The sequence below is a fragment of the Aythya ferina genome (genome assembly GCF_964211825.1).
Source record: "Aythya ferina genome assembly, chromosome: 15".
NCBI lineage: Eukaryota > Metazoa > Chordata > Aves > Anseriformes > Anatidae > Aythya > Aythya ferina.
In genome coordinates this window covers 10992921-11014053 of record NC_140314.1, presented here as the reverse complement: position 1 = coordinate 11014053, position 21133 = coordinate 10992921, and the positions used below count along the sequence as shown (strand labels likewise).

General features: G+C 42.3%; 1 protein-coding gene across 10 annotated transcripts in view; it reads left to right on the top strand.

Annotated features, from left to right (window-relative positions):
• Positions 1 to 21133, top strand: part of NPRL3 (NPR3 like, GATOR1 complex subunit) — a 50392-nt gene that overhangs the window by 23723 nt on the left and 5536 nt on the right. For 9 of the 10 annotated variants that reach the window (XM_084537086.1, XM_084537084.1, XM_084537087.1 and 6 more), the window contains 6 exons: positions 5344 to 5481; positions 6236 to 6392; positions 6849 to 6955; positions 8218 to 8347; positions 18136 to 18325; positions 19457 to 19649. In XM_084537086.1, the coding sequence (XP_084393212.1) occupies positions 5344 to 5481; positions 6236 to 6392; positions 6849 to 6955; positions 8218 to 8347; positions 18136 to 18325; positions 19457 to 19649 (915 nt within the window). Of the gene's footprint in view, positions 1 to 5343; positions 5482 to 6235; positions 6393 to 6848; positions 6956 to 8217; positions 8348 to 18135; positions 18326 to 18826; positions 19032 to 19456; positions 19650 to 21133 lie in introns of all 10 variants that reach the window. The other variant, XR_014698314.1, reaches the window with a different exon arrangement.

Genomic DNA, 21133 nt, shown 5'->3' with positions numbered 1-21133 from the left:
TCCTCCCAGTCTCATTAGATGTATTTTAGGTCTTACACTAGAGAGACAGCGAACAGCTTTTTACTGGTTACTCCTCCCTGATTCATTTTCAGATTACTACAAAATCCCCTGTCAGTATCCTAATCCCTTGCTATGTATCCCTCAGCATCACTCATGGTGTAGCATCTAAGCAGAGATTTCCAACAAAAAGTGTTGAAATTAAGTTTTCATGAGAGAAATGGAACATCAATGAGGATTTAATGGAGGATTAGAATATGGAGAATGAAGCCATTTTTACCCAGTTTGTCTGTGGCAATCTGTATTCATACCTGTGCTGTTCAATGTGTTCATATTGATAACTGGCCTGGAAAAAGGGGCAATGTGTGAAGTGACAAAGTTTATAGATAATAGCGAAGGGAATAAAAACGCAAATAGATGAGGAAGATTTGAAGAAAGGTTACTGGAGACCAACTGATCAGCAGATGATATTCACTATGGTTGGGTGTAAAGTAATGCACATGAGACAAGGCAAACCTTGTATAATATATAACTGTTCTGAAAAGGGCGTTTGGAATTAGAGCAGATGGTTCAGTGAAAAACCTCGGGGTGCAGTAGCACTGAAAAAATCCCCATAAAACGTGAAGAGAAGTTGGGAAAGGAGCGAAGAAGAAAAGAGGTAATCCTGTACGTTTCTTGTAAATCTACCACACCTCTGAAATCTTTGTGTAATTCTATGTTTTCTGTCAGGGGCTATGTAAATGTGTCCCAGAGCCAGAGGCTCACGGTACAGTGCTGGCCAATGCAGTGTTCTCACCTTCTGTGGTCCTGTGTCTTCCTGGTGCTGGACTGGGGGTGGGATAGCGAGGTCTGTGCTCTAAGTTTTCCTTTGGATTTGACCTGTTCACTGCTGCTAGGTACAGATGATTCCACTTTGGTTTCTAACTGCGTTTTGGTCTCTTTAGGATAGGATCAGCACAGTGGAGCTAGCACCACATCTTTTGCATACGGACATCATGTTATAGAGTTACATGTGCTCAGTGAGCATGGATATCACCACTTACACAGGACGGTTTGCTCCACAATTTTAGTTGTTTGAGAAGAGCAAAGTCGAAGTGCAGCTAGGTGACTCCGTAACGCAACTTTGATAACTTACAACTTGTTTGCTTGGTTCTTTCTTCTGTTGCTAGTTTTTGGTGTTGTGCTTCTGTCCCTAAAGAAGGAAGCTTCTGGGTGTGCATGGTCCCCAGCCAAACAGCTGGCAGCCAGCTCATGGGGATTCGTGAGGCTTACAGTAAAAAGCTTGATAAATAGATGACTTTGTGGAAAACAAATAAAAATGAAAGCAAATGCGGATCCAAACTTCAATTTCACACAACAACAGCATGGCTGAGGCCTGAGGCCCCTCTGAGCCCATGTGCTCCCCCCCCGTACCCCCGCAGGGCCACCCCAAGTAGGGCAGCCCAGGCCCATGTCCAGGTGGCTTTGGGAGCTCTCCAAGGAGGAGACTCCACAGCCTCTGTGGGCAACCTGTGTGGCTCCGACACCTGCACAGCACAGAAGTGCCTCCTGGTGTTCAGAGGGAGCCTCCTGTGCTCCAGTTTGTGCCCACTGCCTCTGGGCCTGGCCCTGGGCACCGCTGAGCAGGGCCTGGCTCCATGCTCTGTGCACCCTGCCTTCAGGGATGTGCAGGCATCAGTGAGATCCCCCTGAGCCTCTTCTCCAGGCTGAGCAGTCCCAACTCTCGCAGCCTCTCCTCACAGGAGAGGAGCTCTAGTCCCTTCGTCATCCCTGTGGCCCTACATTTGATTTTTCCCAGTATGTCCAGGTCTCTCTTGTACTGGTGGGCCCAGGACCGGACACAGCACTCCACGTGTGGCCTCACCAAATCTAGGTAGAGGGGAAGGATCACCTCCCTTAACCTGCTGGCAGTACTTTCCCTGATGCAGCCAAGGGCGCCGTTAGTCTTCTTTGCAGCAAGGGCACATTGCTGACTCTTGTTCTACTTGGTGTTTACCAGGACTCTTAGTACCTTTTCTGCCAAGCTGCTTTCCAGCTGGGTGCCCCCAGCATGTGCTGGTGCTTGGGGTTGTTACTCCCCAGGTGCAGGACTTTGCACTTCTCCTTGCTGAATGTCATGAGGTTCTTGACAGACAGTGCTTTGCTCCAGTGTGACAGGGTTCCTCTGGATATCTGCATGGCCCTCTGGTAAATCACACTCCTCACAGTTTTATGCCATCTGTGAATTCAACGAGGGTGCACTCCATCCCATTGTCCATTTCACTTTCTTGGACTTTACTGTATTTCATGAATCCTTGCATATATCTTAGTAAAACTAATTGATTTTGACTGGCTAAGTGCAGTCACATACATTGTTGCTGGTGGATGTATTTTGTTCCCAGCCAGATTATTAGAGACTTAAATTATTTTCCATCCACAAGGGGAGGAGTGAAAGAGAAATCGTTACATAAAGCTAGCTATAGTGAAGGTTTGAAATTGAATGCAAATGTAGAAAAATGAAATTAAAATTGAAATCAGAGCTCAAAATATGTTTTTCTTGTTGTCTTTAATTTTAGGCTATTGTTGTATAATGCAATGTAGACAAAATTATGCTGTGGAGAATGTAATTATATAATTAAAGCTTTTGCCTTAATGCACTTGGACCAAAGAATGAAAGGAACCAAACATATATTTTTCCTGAGTGTTAGAGTACACAGGGAGAATATCCCTGCAAATGTTTCATATTTTCATGTTTCTTTCCTTTGTTTTGGTAACCCATTTTGACAACCACACTAGCTTTCACATAGTCTCTTAACTCATTTGTGCAATTGATTTTTTTGTCATGTTTTCTCTTGTGAGTGTTTGGCCCCCTACACAGTGCGGATAACTACTGCTTCAAGGTGCCCTTTACCTTGATGTATTTTAAGATAATTCAGCTTTCTCTGTCAGTTGGTGTATGTCTGGTGGGTTAAGCAGTGTTACCGGAGTTGCAGCAAGACAAACTGAGGTGTTTGCCATGCTTTACATGTTCCTTCAGGGTTTGTAGCCTCTAAATGGGTGTGAGATGGTAGCACCAGAGAGTGGATTTAGCTTTTCAGGGAATTTTTTTTAAAGGAAAACATGTATAGTGTTTGTTCCATTAACATTTTGGAAAATAAATACTTCTCAGTGTTCAGTGCAGGATTTGAGAACAAAACCATGGCCCCTGCTTTACAAAAGCTTTGTCTACAGTGAGATTTGACTTTATGAGTCTGATCATGCAAAAGGCAGGACAGGATCTTGTTTGTGCTCTCACCACTCTGTTGTGGTTTGGTGAATAGTTACACTGGCAGCCAAAGCTACCAATGCTTTTGTTTTAAAGCTGAATTTTCTGATCTCTCTGAACTCCTTATACAACCAGATGAACTTGAAAAAGAGCATGTTAGTTTGTGGCCTAAAATTAAGTGCTCGGAATAAATGTTTAAATCACCACATAAAGAATGTTCAAGACATGTATTCACTCTCTGTCTGCTCCTGGCTTGTTTTTAAATGTGTTTTGAGCAGAGGGGAAATTCTTGGGTTTTATCTACACAAAAGTCATATTGCAAGTCTCAACACACTCAAATTTAAAATTTAGACTGGAATGTTTGCAAACTGAAGTTTGTAAAAAGAATCACAGAATCAGAATCACAGAATTGTCTAGGTTGGAAGAGACCTCCAGGATCACCTAGTCCAACCTCTGACCTAACACTAACAAGTCCTTCACTAAACCATATCACTAAGCTCAACATCTAAACATCTTTTAAAGACCTTCATGGATGGTGATTGAACCACTTCCCTGGGCAGCCCATTCCAATGCCTAACAACCCTTTCTGTAAAGAAGTTCTCCCTAATATCCAACCTAAACCTTCAAAATAGTGTTTTGTTTAGAAAAAAATATTTTAGAACAAACTTCAAAAGCAGAGGGCATCTTAAGGGAGCTAGAGGTTTGTTGTTTTTTTGTCTGAAACCTGGCCTGTAAAGGTCTACCTGTGATTCTGTAATCTATAGTTACAGACCTACGTGCGTACTCCTGATGGATTCCAGCCAGCTCATCTTTAGGAGTTGGTGCCATGGAGTGATTAACATTTTGAGGACTGGTTTTTGTTCTCGGGATGAAACATTCTGAGGACTGTTTTTTTTTTTTTTCTTTTTCTGAGGATGAGGTTTGAATTCAGGCAATATTCATTTAGCCTCTGATGCACTTTGTTCATCTTGGAGGACAACAGCCTGTAGGCATCTTGAGAAGTTCAGCTCTCCAATGTAGACAAAGTTGGCTTTGGCTTAAGAATGATTAGGGAGTTTGGTTTTGTTTCTAACTCCCTATACATAGAAAGATGTTCTGGGCCTTTTCTCTTCCTCCTTGCTCCGTCCCATGGTCTCCAGCAAAGCTGTTTCCAGGCCAGTGTTTCATTTTGTCAGACTGGGCAGTGTTGTAAAAATTTGCATGGGGGTGCTGGCTTAGTTTCTTACAGTATCTTGCCCACCTGTACCCATTTTTCAGCAGCTACAGTTACCTACCTAGGTATGTTTCATCTCTTGCTTAGATTTACAGACTCCTGTTTCCATTTCTCTGTATTGTTTCTGACTTGATTCTGTTCATTGCTGAAGTATCTGGAAGTGTCACTACCCAAAGCAAGCCCTATAAGGTATCTCAGTTGTTTATCATATGATGTATGGATCAAAAGATGTCGGTTATGTTTGTGATATAGGTGCTCTTGTCTGCTTTGTGGAACTGAGATTTTGGCAGAAACTACTTTTTGTGGTTCAACATGCTTTTGAAATGCAGGAGTGAGGGCAAATAAGGCAAATACTTATCCCAAATGGAAACTTTGCAATTCTGCTTTTCAGCTTGAGAGACTTTTCTTGGATGCATATATTTAAGTCTCAAGTCTCTGAACTGTTTAAGGATTCTGAACAAACGGAGCTTTTTCCAGAAAGATGGAAAATGGTGGTGAAAACATTGTGCCTTATTTATCTTTGCCCTTTCCATCTCTGGTCTAGGGAATTTTCTAGTGTAGTGACCTTGCAGGAGACCTTCAAGTAACTGTTCTCTCTTGAGATACTGCTGCAATGTTAAGAGCAGAGGGAAGTGGCAGCCAGTGGGATATAGTCTTGCAAATTTCCCCAAAGCCTCATAATACATAATGTTCTGTAAATTAAGGAATCCCTTGCAGCCAGGAATCATCCATCTTGTTCTCATCCAGTCTGGCGGTAGACATGGTACACTCACCCTTCTCACCCTTTTCTTGCCCTGCTCTGATTCCCGTGCAGAAATCAATCTGGTCCACTATTTTCACTTGGTATACACTATAAATGCTGTATGTATTTATTTTTTTCCCGTTATAGTCTCTGTACAACAGGAGTGGTCCGATTACATATCAACAACTGGCTGGAAGTGAGTTTCTGCCTGCCTCATAAAATCCATTATGTTGCAACAAACTTTATTCCTCCAGAAGCAATTGAGAGAAGCCTGAAATCGATCAGGTAAGAGCAAGTCCTTCAGCTGCAGTTTGTCCTTTCACCAGGCCCAAGTATTATGCTGCAAATGATTGTACTGGCACAGCTGGGGGGATGAAAGGACGCTGAGTGGTGGGTGGCTGGGGCGTGAGCTGAGACAGGACTCCCTGAATCTTATGCTGAGGTATCGTGCTGCTGCTGTATACGTGGTGGTGCAAAGCCACAGCTTTCATGTTAACATAAGGTGGTTTGGTTAACATAATTGAGTTTGGTAGGCAGTGCTGCGGGAGAGGTCGGCACTATTTGCATTCAGAGAAATTGTGTGTTCATTTGAATCTGTTGACACAGGACTGATTTTTTGTAAAGAGGAAAGAGAGCCTGGGCTCTTTGATGTCTTATTTCTTGCTCTCTATGGTTACAGCTTTTTACCTGCAAAACTAACTCAGTCCTGCCTTCTTCCTCTCTTCTACTTCATTCTGTATTTCAGTGATGCAAATGTGCAGTTTTCAGTCAAATTCTTTAGGGTTAACTGTATGCCAGCACAGTGTCATTTCTTCTCTAGTCACTAGGGCATCCAGTTATCATATAACCCTTTATCCCCATTTTGTGGGGAACATCTTATCTTGTAACATAAAAATAAGCTTACTCTGAATCCACTTACAGCAAAAGGATGATATTAGAGTGTCATTTTTACCAGCTGAGGTATCATGGCCTGGGAATAACTAAACCTTCAGGAAAAGTTGCAGTTTACTGGGCAAATATATTCCTTCTTTTTCTGCAGGCCTTACCATGCCTTATTACTTCTAAATGATGAGAAGTCGTTGCTTAATGAGCTCCCATTGGACTGCTCTCCTGCCCTGGTGAGAGTAATTAAAACTACCTCTGCTGTGAAGAATTTGCAGCAACTGGCTCAAGATGCTGACTTGGCATTGCTGCAGGTATGGGGAACTGTAAGCTGAAATTCTTTTAATTCACAAGACATTTTCGTTCTTCATGCCAGTGGGTTTTGGTGGTATATGAGCATGCTAGTTTTTTTTCAGTGTGAGCAGAGTGCACAGAGAAAGCTTGAGCCTTACAGTGTGGGGGAGAGATGGGCGAAATGAAGATCAGTGGTGCAGTGATGGTGCTCAACAGTCCTGCATCCAAAGCTGAATCATGGGTTGCTGTGGAAATTCTTAACCTTGTCAAATGTTTTTTGATGTGCCACATGTTATTTAAACCCTGAACTTATTCTGAAGGCAGAGTTAAAAGATAGAATATTTTGCTTTCATTTCAGCTCAAACAAGACTTTTTGGTCATCTGATAAGACTTTTCTGTCATTGTATGGAAGTCCTGGTGAGATTTTGAATTTTGTTTTTTTGCTGTCCTAACTTTTCCCTGTTTCCTTAATGCAGGTTTTTCAGCTTGCTGCACATCTTGTTTACTGGGGAAAAGCAATTATTATTTATCCGTTGTGTGAAAACAATGTCTACATGCTTTCTCCAAATGCCAGTGTCTGTCTGTAAGTAGTAGGAAGATCAATGATTGTATTAAGAAATTGGTGAGAAGTGCAGATTTTCTTTCCTTTCCTGTCTGACTGGATACAGGGTAGATCTTTCGTTGTGTATGAATTTGTTGCAGTTGTGCAGAACACTAATCATTACATGAGCTGGAAATTGCAAAGCCACATATGAGTTTGTCTGGGGTAGGGAGCGGTATCAAAGCAGTTCAATATGCTTCTGCAGTGACATGGGACTTGGAAACAGTATTTACATTGTGATGCTACTCTTAGTATGTCCCATCCTTTAGTACATCACTGTGTCCATATCAGAAAAGGTTGTATGATCCTTAAGCAACGTGGAAAGACTTAGAAAACTTGATTAAGTTGAATCACTGAATATTTCACGGGACTGTCTGGGTATCTGGCACACAGCATCACCTGAAAAGAATCAAATTAGCAAGTCAGGGTAGTGTTGCCATCAATATTGTGTTGTTTCATATGATGGCATTTCCACTTACATGCCTTTCAGTAGACTGAAGGTAATGCAGATAGTCTGAGGGAAGGTAGTGGCAATCAAGGAAGATATGGAGGCAGCAGTGGATATTTTTGCTCTGCTGAAGATTGGCAACTTTTTCTGGGTTGTATTTTGAGATGTTTTTAGAATCTGTGTTGGAACTCAGTTATAGGAAAATACTTTTAGGTCAAAACTAATGGGATGGAAGTATAAAAATAGTCCTGAAAGGGACCTTGAGGTCATGCACGAACAGCTGTGCCTGTGTCATACATGGCAGTGCTGTTCTTGAAGACAAACAGTTTTCTTAATATTTAACTTGACTCTCCTGTACTTCTAATCAGTCATATTGCTTTCCTTGTTCAGCACAGGCAGGGAGAGCAGTCACATCTGCAGCTGCATTTAGCTTGTTTGAAGATTGTGCTTGTATACTGCCCATCCCTAGTCCTGTCATCTCGTGACTGACCAATCCCTGTTCCTTTGATCAGAGACTGCACAGGTCTAGACTTTTTATCATTTTTATTTTTCTTCTCTGGATTCCCTCCACACCCTCAGTAATACAGTGAAGCTGAATGTAATGCCAAGATGAAAATACATATTCTATGTGCTTACTTAAAGCAAGATGCAACATGCCATTAAGTACCCTTACTGTGTTTTTAGATGATCGAGAATATTTCATTTGAAATTGACACTTAATGTAATGCTTAAGTGGATAAATATTACACTGACCGGCAATATAAAACTGACTTCTGCTTTTATCTCTTTTCTGTAGTTACTCTCCATTAGCAGATGCATTTTCTTGCCAGTTTCGGGGCCACAATCTGCCATCGATGCTTTCCAAGTTCTCCCTCCCAGTGTCACTCTCAGAGTTCAAGAATCCACTTGCACCGCCTGTTCAGGAGGTGAGATGGGGGAGCATGCAAGAGCTGTTTGGACAGTGTATGGTTGCCCTGCTAAGGAGAAAAAGGACTGGTAATATTTCTGGAGTACCTGGTTAGGAACTTGCTACTGTAGGCTTAGAAGTTGCCACTTACTACATTTCCAAACATGATTTGTTGTTTCATATCCGTGTGCCAAAAAGCTGTGGGGATTTTCAAGATGAAGCTGTGTGGATGCTCTGTGGTAGCAAAGCACATTCCTAAAAGAAAAATCATAATGCTGTTTTTCCTTGAGTGATGTAGTATGGAAGAAGAGTGAAGGCCTGTCATAAACTGTAGGGCTTAATGCAAGTTTGTGGATTCCTCACAATCACATTTACTTTTATTATATCCCATCTGTTTTTAAAAGCAAACTGTCTATTCACTTAGCTTTTGGTACAAAACTGGAATTGTTTAAAGGCTATTGCAGGAAGTAGATTCAGCAGGTAGTCAACAGAAGCCCACGTGTTACAACATCAGCATTTTGATGTTCAGATTTGGAATAATAGCATATTGATTTTCAATTTGTGTGCTGTTATTTTGCTTGATCATGGTTTGCAGCATTTCTGGGAACTGGCGAAATGCAAGAAAGATCTCAGTAATGTAAGACCTCCAGGCTGATGCTGTTACATTTCCAAATGAAAAAACCTCTGAACAATCATTGTGGCAAAGTGAGCATAGGCAAATTTTTTAACTGGTATCTTGTCGTGCTGTTTGCTAGCCTTTGTACTTTGATGACTTTCTGTTTATATTAAATTAGTCACTGTTCAAATACCTAGAAGATTAACATCAATCAAGCACACAAACAATTGCGAGAGACGAATTTGTCGTAATTACAGGTTGGCAGAGATAATGATCAGAGATAGAGGTAACTACTTATGTAGCTTCTAATCCCCATAGTATATACTGGTCAGCTGCCATCTTTAGAAGCAGGGGAAGAGCAGTGACTACTGTTTTGTCAGTACTTTGCTGTAGTTGCAGACAAATCTCTGTCCTGAAAATTGAAGCTGAATCAATAGAGTTAATTTTATTTTAGCTGCAGTAGCTTTAGGAGGCATTTTTACTCTCAGTACTTTTTAAAAAATTAATTACCTGCTTTAGGACTTTTCCTTCAATACTTCTGGTTGTTTTCAGACATCTTACTTTTGTTTAAAATATATAAGTAAAATCTGCCACACACTACTGCAGTTATGAGGAAAGCCTTGAAACAACAGTGTGAGTCAATGTTTGCCAGAGCTGTTGGATGCTATAATAGCTCTTTTAGGCTGTGCATCTTCACTCTGATGCTCGCCTCTCCGTGATGGGGCTCTGAAAGTCAACAGCATGGGTGGTTTTCCTCATCCTTTTGGCATGTGTTCATGCACTGAGGATGATGCTGTGAAAAGCTATGGAACTGCCTCCTGCAATCTGAAAAGGGGAGGTGAGTTTCTGTGGTTGTGGAAGACTTGGGACTCCTTTGGCAAGACGTGCATGAGGATGAGCAAGACAAACCATAAACCAGTGGGCTGCTGTGAGAGATGGCTAGCTTCTTTTGCGTAAAGTTAAGCATGCCAATTCTTGAAGAAGATTGAAATGGAGGGGTGTTTTTGTATTATTATGTTCCTGTAGAAAAGGTACATTCCTCTGCTTTAATGTAGCTTTATAGAATTCCTGTAGTATTGTTTTGTTAGGAACTAGCCTTTTAAGGGAGATGAATCCCATCCCTATCCTGAGGTGGCCAGGCTCCAATTGTAATTAACAGAGATCTAGTTGACAGAGCAAGTAATCTGATGAAACGTGGGTGTTCTTTCTTTCTGCTGTGCGGCAGTAGAAGATGCTGCACTCTGAACTGTAAATATTGTCTAATTGTGTTTGCTTTGCCTTTGAAAAAAAAAACAACAAAGTTTGGACTTTTCATTGTAATTTTGTACATTGGAGTGGATGTTTTTTAATTTGTGGTGCTTTTTTTTTAAACGTTGAAGAAATTCACTCATGGTCATACCTTGTGCTTTTCGTCATGCTGACTGTACTGTCTCTGTATTTCTGAAGGTAGTCTGTACTGGAAGGTTGGTACTGTGGGAAGTCTAATTGCTAGTTACCTGTGAGAAGAGACCAACCCCCAGCTCCCCACGCCTTCCTTTCAGGTAGTTGCAGAGAGCAATAAGGGCTCCCTTGAACCTTCTCTTCTCCAGACTAAACTACCCCAGTTCCCTCAGCTGCTCCTCACAGGACTTGTGCTCCAGGCCCTTCACCAGCTTCATAGCCCTTCTCTGGACACACTCCAGGGCCTCAATGTCCTTGTAGTGAGGGGCCCAAAACTGAACACAGCACTCAAGGTGCGACATCACCAGAGCAGCATACATGGGGATGATCACCTCCCTGGTCCTGCTGGCTGCACTGCTCCTGAGACAAGCCAGGATGTCGTTGGCCTTCTTGGGCACCTGGGCTCATGTTCAGGTGAGCATTGACCTGTCCAAGCCATGGGCTGGCAGCTTCTTCAGGAGAATTCTTTGGGAGACCATGTCAAAGGCCTAGCTGAAGTCTAGGTAGATGACATCAACAGCCTTTCCCTCATCCACCAGGTGGGTCACCCAGTCATAGAAGGAGATGAGGTTGGTCAGGCAGGACTTGCCTTTCATGAACACATGCTGACTGGGCCTGATCCCCTGTCTGTCCGGCATATGCAATGTGATTGCACTCAAGATGACCTGTTCCATCGCCTCTCCTGGCACCGAGGTCAGGCTGACAGCCCTGTAGTTCCTCCTTACAACCCTTATAGATGGGCATCACATCAGCAAGTCTCCAGTCATCTGGGACCTCTCTGGATGACCGTGACTGCTGATAGAGGATGGAAAGTGGCCCTGCAATCCCATCTGCCACATTCCTTAGCGCACTCAAGTGGATCCCATCTGGTCCCATGGACTTGTGACATTCCAGATAGGGCAGTAGTCTCTAACTATTTCCACCTGAGCACTGTTTTTTTTTCTGCTCCCCATCCCAGACTTCCAGGTTCGGAGGCTGAGTACTCTGAGGATAAGTGGTCTGTCTAGTAAAGACAGATGTAAAGAAGGCATTAAAACCTCAGCCTTTTCCTTATCCTCAGTAGTGATGTTTTGATGCAGTTCCTTCCTTTTGTGTTGATGCAGTCACAATGCCTCATTTAAAAGAGAACACGTATTTTTTGTTTGCTCAGTTACATGGATGGAGGCGCTCCATTCCTCTGGGTAGATGAAAAATGGGACACTGGCATTTTTGTACTTGGGGTGCTGTGGTATTTTTTGTCTGGCAGGAGGTACAAACAACCTGCAATACCCTCAGTAAGGATAAGACTGCCTTGAGAGCTTCAGTGCATGTCTACTTTCTGCTTTGGTGTCTGTCTGTCAGGTAGGTAGGAGGCGGCCAGGCAGTGGCATCTATTGAGACTGCCTTTGCAGTACATTGCAGTTGAACTCTTCAGTGGTTGAATATCCATCCTCTGTCAGTGGTCTTGTGCTTATATTTGCCGAGTTGTTGGTCTTTGGGTAGGGATCTCCATGCTAGCTTCCCTTTTTCTCTGTTTAATCTGCCTTGCTTGGATAGCAGTGCTGCAGTAGCATGAGGATGAGCCTATGCCTACAGCTCAGCTGATATAATGGCATCTTGGTGCTGCCAAGACGAGGCGGCCCTGGTTTTCCTTTCCATTCTCAAGTGTGTGCACACATGCCTTCCTCCTTTCCCCCTTTCCTTTGTGCTGGTGCTCTGGCTCCTGTCCAGCGTGACTCTATTCACTTAACTTGTTTCAGCCTGGCTGGTTTTCTGCCAGGTTAGCAGGTGGAATTTGCTCAGGGGATCAGCAAGTTCCAGGACTGGCACAGAGCAAGGGAGGCACTTTTGCAGCTGGGTATGTGAGTGAGGAAAACGGAAGCAACTTGTAGCTAGAACAGCATTGATATCACATATTGTTACTGGGAAGAACTTAGCTGCATGTGTATGTAGCTTGTGGGCAATATTAGCTGCTTGGACCTGCAACTGTGTCTTGATCAAGAAGGTCTGAGGTTACATACAGAAGCCGAGGGTTTCAGTAAGCACGTTAAAATTTCATCTCAAAGCCACGTCTGACACTCACCTTCCTGCTTAGCGTCATTCTGTTTTCTCTTACCTGAGAACAATGTGATTTCTAAAGAATACAGCAAGCTTTTCTGCTGATAAGAGAATCTGCCCCTCTGATTTGCACAAGATTGTTTGTAGAGTTACCAGCTTTTTGCTCCCATTCTTGTTGATAAGCTAAGATGCCTATTATCATTGTGGTGGCATTAGCTAAACAAAGTGAAGAGCTGTGAGCTTTGAGTCTAAGTCCATATTCAGTTTATCTAAGATTACAGTATTAACTGAAGGTGTAATTCAAATTCCTTTTTTTAAAAAAAGGATCTGAATATCACCTAGATCAGGTTGTACGTTTGTTGATAGATGCTCTTTCTCAAAAGTTGTAGGAGATAAAGAGACACAGCCTAGATTCATTGCATACAAAGCAACTGGTTCAGTCTCGACAAAGAATATAAGTGTCTGTGTGCAGAGAACACCCACTTATGGCAGCCTGACTCTAGGGTGGCCTTACAGCCTTTTGGAAGAATATTCTTGTAGAATATTGCAGAGCAGTAACACCAGTCCTCTGGTCATGTCCCTCTATGCTGATGCAGGAGTATCAGGAGCAGATTAAAACTTCAGAGTGCAGCAATCACTGCTTAAGTGGCAGGGTGTCATCCAAGGAACATTGCTCAGTTGAATTGTGAAGGGGGGTGTGCGTGTGTGTGTGTGTGTGTGTGCACTTTTACAAGCACTAAGAAGAAGCAGCAGTTACAGCAGCTGGTTCTTTGAAGTGCTGTACACTCAGATCTGTGATGACCCATTGCCATTTTTCCAATCTCTCACTGGGATCTGGGATGAGTGGCAAGGTGTTCATTGGTGCGCACCCCTTCATGCCCTCATGTGAAAGCACTGAAACACTTGGAGCCCTAAAACCATTAGCTCAACACCTTCCATTGAGAGAGTGAGTGTACCAGGCATGTGCTTGACAACTGCAATTGCTGCATAGGAATGTTTTAATTCTGCTTCTCAGTGCAAGGTTTTCTTTGTACAATATCGGAGTTTCTTCATCCAGATACTCTGTGCTAAGTTTCTTGGCAAACCAAGGGTAAATCATAATACTTGTGGCTTCCCTCCTCCATGCCTTGTAGCCTCAGCTAGTTCATCTGTTTGAGACAAAGATTTAACATCTCTGTGCTGCCCTGAGGAACGAAGATGATCTTTCCATCCATGAGGTAGAAGGGATGCACCTATGTGAATTAGACATCCCATTTTGCCCCTGCATCCCCTTCACTACAATAGTTCATTATCATAATACACAGTTATTATTTCAGTTAACTACTTCTTCCTTGATGGGGCTAGGATAACTGTGGAAAAAAACAGAGAAATATGAGAGCTGCCAGGGAACAGAACATGCATGATTAGTTTTTCACCTTTACTTGAATAAAGTCAATCCATACTGCTGGGACAAAGGCACCAGCAGATGAGGCCTCTGCCTTACACATCCGGAAGACGTGCCATGCTTTGTGTAACGGCACAGTGGAAAATGAGCGTGTGTGTCAGAGGATGGGAGTGGGAGGAGAACTGCATGCTGAGAAGGCAGTTGTCTTCTGAGAAACAGACTGCAAATGGCACTGTTCTGCTGGGCATCTGGAAGGCATTAAAAGTCATAAGAGCTTTTGTTGGCAGAGGTATGGAAACAGTAGGGTTTTTCAGTGTAGCAGGTTAAAAAATATGGCTTTCTAGGCCTGAAGGGAGGGAATGGTTAAGCTCTCTTGGTAAAGTGAGAATTCAGAGCTGTCACATAATGATCAAAATGGCAATATTAAACAATAATGTTTTATCCTTCATTAATAGGGGTATTCTGAATTTGTTTTATGAAAACAGGATAAAATGTAATAGATCTGTTATTTGTAAAGCAGGATGGTTTGAATGATAAATGCTTAATGCATTTCAGCAAACATCCATTTCGTGCAGTGACTATGCAGGTGCTGTTTTACTGACACAGAGTGATGCTTAGTTCTCCAGTCAGACCATGAAGAGTGTGTGTCAAATTAACTAGATAATCCAGACTGGAGAAAGGGGGCTTACATATTTCAGCAGGCAAAATGTGCTGGTTCTTAACTAAGAGGATATCCTTGGGTAGTGAGAAATGCTGAGCTGGGATTTGGGTGCTTCTGTGGTGCTGTTTTCCCTTTCCTGAACGTGTTACTAGGCCCTGTTACCTTTGTGTTTTCTTTAGCTTTTTAGGCCTGGGAAAGAAACTACCTTAAGGAATCTGTGCAGGAAATGCATTTTATTTAACATACTACTGAACAGTTTTAGGAATGCTCCTTTTGATTCACAGAGGGAATGAATGCTAAATCCTGTTCCTCCAGGACCTGGGTCTGAGCTTTCCTGAGTGTCTCAAACTGCCCAGATGGGCTGCCGTACAGTGCCCACCTTCTCTGATTTTATCAGTAAACACAAGGCAATGTATTGTTACCAATGCCTTCCATGCTGTGGTGCATACTCTAATTCGCCCAGGGTCTGCTGCGCCACGATGGGGGGTGAGGAAAGGGATGGCCACGGGCTGATCTGTGCCAGTGGGAACCATGCAGATGCTGCAGCTGACAGAACCCCTCAGGCTGGGGAGAGGGGAACTATGAAAGAAATAGAGATGAAATTTAGAGTTGATTGTTGAATTAAACAATGAAGAATATTTCCTTTTATATTTCTATCATGGTACTGGTGTTTCAGCCAAAAAAAAGGCTGGCTATGGCTTCCTACAGTCATTTAATGACTGAGTGGAGTCAGTCCTGGGACTGAAGCATACCCTTTCCTGGGAAGTTTCTCTCAGCCTTTTTTGCTTCAGGAAGAACCCAGCTAATCCAGCAGACTGAGACCAAGCATGGAGATAAGCTTGTGTCCCTGAGGGATGAAGAGCATTTCCAACAGACAGAGCAGCGCAGATGGTGCGGGGAAGCCCGCTCTCCTACAGACCTTTCTGGAAACTCCATCATAGCTCAGGACGAACAGATGGAGAAAGGATATAAATTTTGTGTTCATGTCTAGAAGTGCAGGCAGCAGAGTATTAGCAAAGCCTCTGCCTTATCTTATCTGTGAAAATGCTTGCTGCTTTTGGTAAGAAATAAGTTTAAACCTGGAAGAAGTATTTTTGTGTACATAAGACAAAGTGGAAAAGGTGTTGGAGGTGTATTAGCAGTGATGGCACAATACACACAACTTAGGGCATAGTGCCTGCTATATATGCTTCACTGCCTGGTCTTTTTTCTTTTTTTCACTGCCTGGTCTTTTTTCTAGGACTGGATTTTAAGAGACTAAATTCCCACTGAAGTCAGGCTTATTAGAGATAAGCTTCAATGATCAATTTCTTTTACCTAGAGGTGGTTGTTCAGGCTCACTTCAATACAGAAGAACAATTCTCTCTGGTTTTAGAGTTACTCACTATCTCCAAGTCTCCCAGTCATGGCACAAAGACATTAGGCAGTCATTGTTTCAGGGAAGTGTCTTATAGTTGTAAATCTTTACCACCACTTTTGCCTGGCTTATTGTTCCACTGAGCCAAGGCTGTTGTCTCAGGGGTGGCTTTCTCTAGATATTTGCATAAGAGGATTGGAGTGAAGGTGTGTATGCAGAATGGGAGAGTTCCCAAGCATACAGAGCTGCAGCAAAAACAACTGGCTATTTTTGTAATTTACAAAATCACCAAAGTGGCCGGTGGAGGTTGGTCTAGGTCAGGCCCTACACAGCAGATTCTGCAGGTCTGGCAGAGCCTGTCTTTGTGCCTTGAGTTTTCTTGGATTTTTCTGAGGTTATTTTGGTCTATGAAATCTGCAGACCTCTTTAATTTGACATGAAACTAGGTAATTAGATGCTGCTGCATGCCAGCAGGTAGGAAATTTAAGTAAAACATAAAAGAGATCTTTCCATCCAGGCCTGCATCTGGAAGGAAGGTTTTTAGCTATGTAATCACTGGAATAAGCCTCTTCTATTTACAGGCTGATCTGAGATGTTAGCAAAATAATATGCAAATGTACTTGCTATCTTCTGCTAACTTCCCCTTCTCTAGATTTTCTTTTAAACATATAAAATTAATTACACCTTTCATGGAAAAGATGTGTAGAAGGCAATCCCAGATAAGATGTTTTAAAATTAAAATCCATTCAGCCTCAAAAAGTGGTAATCCCTGAAAAGACAGGGTGTGTGTTTATCTGCAAGCAGAAGATGTTTCTTTTGTGATTTGATAGCAGAGAAGGAACTGAAAATTAAATGAATTATGGAAAAAGGAAGATTATGTGGGCTGATGAACTTCATCTTGGGGGCTTGTATTTGAGATTTGGCCTGTTATCCTGATGATTAATACAGCAGAGCTAGCTTCCTTCTCAGAGTCTGAGCTCATTCTGTGTGTGTTTCTCTCACCAAAACAATGTTGGTTGCTATGAAATCCCCAAATAGCTTTTGTCAGTGAATCAGTGTTTTCAGAGCTGTTAGCTATGGGAAGGGTTGTCTATAGTGAAATGAAAAGGCTTTTTGTGTAGAAATTCAGACACGATGATGGGTTTTGAATGCTCCTCTAAAACTCCCGAAAGTAGGCCATGCCAGAAACCTACCAATGTTCCTCCCTCATTCTGCCTGCTGCTTTCAGCATCGCCTTTGGGACATTGTGCTGCTTCAGCTGCTGCAACACAAAGGTGTTTTGCTTGTTTGTTTAAGTTGAGCGTCATCTCTTGGCAGATTTTAAACTCTTGCCTGTCTGTACTATAGAAAGCTAGGTGCCTTTACAAGCATGGCCTGTCCTCTTATTGTGGAGAGATGGTGAGTAAATGGGCGATATTAACCCTGCATATTGAGAGGGGACTCCCTGGCAGCCGTAGGCTGCTGTTGCTTGTCCAGTTGTCTGCTGCCATCAGCATTACTTCTGCAGCAGGAAGGGATTCCTGGTGTGGCTCTGATACCCAGAGTCTCTCATGGTTCTGCAACAATTTCTCACCTGATGACAAAAGCCTCCTACCTGTGGGCACCTGTCTTGGTTGCTTCAGCTGTGTCCTGTCACCCTGCCCTCTCCCTGGCTTTCCAGGAGAAGATGAACTTTGGTCTGACCACTCTGGGATTAACCGTTTGGTGATTACTGGTTTTAGTGGGCGTTGTGTAAAAGCCAGCATGCTGATCCCGGGGCTCACACTGCTGGGCCTAGGCCATCAGGGCTGCATCTGCCTCATTTGTTTCGCATGCCCTGTGTCTCTCAGAAGGATGATCATTCTTTCTTTTAGCACCTACGAACATTTTTGTTAAAAGAGGACTGAACAGCTCTACGTGGGGTTGTATGGCTAAAGTATTAGGTATGGCCATATCTGTATGGCTAAATCTTCGTGTGGTGAGGGCATTCAGCTGCTCTGCTAGAACATAGCAGCTGCTGAAACTCTGGCAGGGGGGCAAGGTTGGTTTGTTTGAGTGCACTGGCTGTGCTGGCCAGTGTTGCATAAAGACGTGTTGGTCATTAGCAGTTTGGTAACAGCCTAAACATACACAAATGCTTTGGGTGTAATGAGCACACATGTGCCTGGTCACCTTTTTGTGATGGAAAGTGTAGGCTGATGTTTCAGAGAAAATATAAAACTGTTCTCTGGCATGGAAAGCATTTCTGGTTGTGATTTCTTAGGCTTTGTGCATTGTTTTTTCTCCTGTGTTTTATTTCACAGGTGTATAATGTCTCTTTTCTCACTCTGCAGACTCAGCTCATTCAAATGGTGATATGGATGCTCCAACACCGGCTTCTTATTCAGCTTCACACTTATGTCTGTCTGATGGTGCCACCAAATGAGGAGGATTTCCGGGCCCAGGATGAAGACATGCCCTTTACTGCCAGAGTTGGAGGCCGAAGTTTAAGCACCCCCAATGCTCTCAGCTTTGGCTCTCCAAGTATGAGCAAGCTTTTCTCTGTTGTTCAGACTACAGCCAACTTCTAGACCTTCTGTTAGCGATGCCTTAGTATCAAGATAACTTGTCTTTTCTGGAGTGCTTGCAAATTATGAATTGCCCTTCTTAAATTTAGAGCTGGGCATTAGTGAAAGTCTTAAGGGCTTAAATTCTTGTTTTTATAAACAAGTAGGTATTTTTAATTTGTCAAGTTCTCATTTGGTTATGTCAAATATTTTAATATTTATCAGAGGTACTTCAGTGCATTTTTCCCAAACAAATTTCTACTTCCTTGATGTGCTAAAGAGTAACCATGAAGGACCTTTGGTTGCACTGCTGTTACTGCATGAGCTCTTGTTATCAGGAGAGGAAGAAAATTGTGAAAAATTGTTTTAAACAGCATTAATTTCTGTGGGCTGTAGAGCAGCATGCAGAAAATACCAAGCTGGCTGTCAGTCTCACAAATGGTTGATTTCTCTTTCCTGACATATTTAATTTCCTTAGTGCCATTCTTCAGAGTGATTCTAGGAAAGCATTTTCTCAAAGAGTAAAGAAGATACAACACAGAAATCCCTAAATGTGCCTGCCTGTGCTGTCATGAGCAGCATTCTCAGAACGCTGAACAGCACTGCGGCTGGAAATCAGGATTGATACTCTGTGCAACCTTCAGCTTTACAGAACTCATGAATTAGGGCAGAAATCTTGGAACGTGAGTTTGATAAGTTTGCGCTCTGCTTATTTTGTCTCACTCACAAGAGGATATTGCTTCTTGGCCTTTCTGCTTGCTCCCACCTTCTGTGTTGTTAGGCTTTTCATGTTACCACTTCATGGTATTCCAGCAGAGCTGGCTGGGAATTTTCTTTTCAAGTGTTTTTATGGACTGTTTATGGTCTCCAGAAGTAGTTTCCCACATAAATTGATGACGCTGTTGAAATATTTGACTTTCCAACTGAGAAAATTCCTGTGCTGTCATATCACTAGTTGCAGATACATGTAGCATTTCCAGAGCCACTTTCTACAGATTTGAGGGGATTGTTTGGAAAGACCGCACAGAAATGACCTGAATTGATAATCTTTATGTTGTTATGCTGAGGAATGTAAACATTCTGTCTCTTTTCTCTCATCCCCTGATAGCTAGTAGTGATGACATGACTCTGACAAGTCCTAGCATGGACAATTCCAGTGCTGAGTTGATACCTGGTGGGGACTCACCCCTAAATAAAAGGATGACAGAGAATCTCCTAGCAAGCTTGTTGGAACACGAGCGGGAAGCTATCCTCAATGTCCCTGCTGCCCAAAATCCAGAAGATCTTCGCATGTTTGCAAGGTAGGAAATGAGTACAGAGCATAATTTTTTTTTCTTATCCTTACTGTTTTATTGAAGGATAGGCATGGACTCGAAGCAAATAGCATTAGCTTGGCATTTTGGAAGATAAATTGTTTTGATTTTGTTTCCTTTATAACTATTTCATACAGTTTTTGACAAAAACTAATATATATGTCACAAGAACACCTATTAACAAAATTCTCCATGTATGAAGGAGCATCAGGACATAAGACCCTGTTGTCCAACCATCACTGTTTACCTACCAGTTTTCCTGTGTCCACACATGGTAGATATAATAGCATAGCCTAAAAAAAAAATCTGGGTATGCAAAACAAAGACTTATTCATACTGACACATTTTGTGTTAGTATTTTCAAGCCAGATAGTCTTTATTTTAAGATTTCTAAACTACATGTAAATATGAGACAAAGAAAAAAGCATCAGAGACAAAGTCAGCCTGAATACTTCTACAGAACAGCTTACAAAGGTTTCAAGGACAGTTTTGCTGAGATAAGCTGCTTATTTGAGTAGGTTAGTTAGCTCTAGAAGTTAAAGTCACTATGTTGTGTGATTAGTAGCACCCAGTTTTGTTGTTACAAATTTCAACACAACAAAAATACACAAGGTGTGGTTCTGCATATGGTCAAAAGCAGAATGACTTCCTAACCAGCTATCTGTGAAAATGGTAGGGGGGAAATTTTTCCTTTCCTGAGCATTTCAAAACACAGTGGCATCACTGGAATGCAGCTTTCACTGTTTTTCATACTTGCAGAGCAGAAAACCACCTGGGGCAAGTTCTGTAACATTTTCCATACTTCACAAATTCAAGTGGTCATCCCTGAAAATATGGTTTTCACCCTAGGATGGATACAGTCAAGTAGCCTACAGAAACTGTATTGGCAAGAAGTTGCTTTTCTTATCTGTGATGAAGTTTGCAGCTTCATTACCAGATAAGTGGTTATAAAACCTGTGAGAAAGAAAAGTAAAAATCATAATTGGTAGTATCTTAAGAAAGAATTTGTGGGGGACACTTCGGGTGAGTTTAGTGGCAATGCAGATTCCTAATTATCCTGGAGAGAGGAAAGGATCTCATTATTGCTTCTCTGTCACTTCTTTCATCTGGATAAAGCAACAATTTGAAAGCTTTTGAATTGCAGATGCCAAAAATGACTTCAGTTTCATCAGAAAATCAGCTGCCGTAATCAGGCAGCTGTCTTAATGATGTGTATTTTGCAGTTTGTCCATGCACTAGGTTCTTTAGCAAAGCCATGCTGAGCATCTGCAAAATGTTAATTTCCATTCCACTGTAGATTGAATTGACAACCATAACTCACTCTTAAGTCAGCAGTGAGAAAGAGAGGAGGTAGAGTAAATAGATTGGTCCTGTGGGTAGGATGCTAGAGTGTAAAAATAGCAATGTTTATACAAGATGCTCTTGGTTACTTGTGATTTTATGAGACACCGCAACTTGGAGGTCGTGCATGT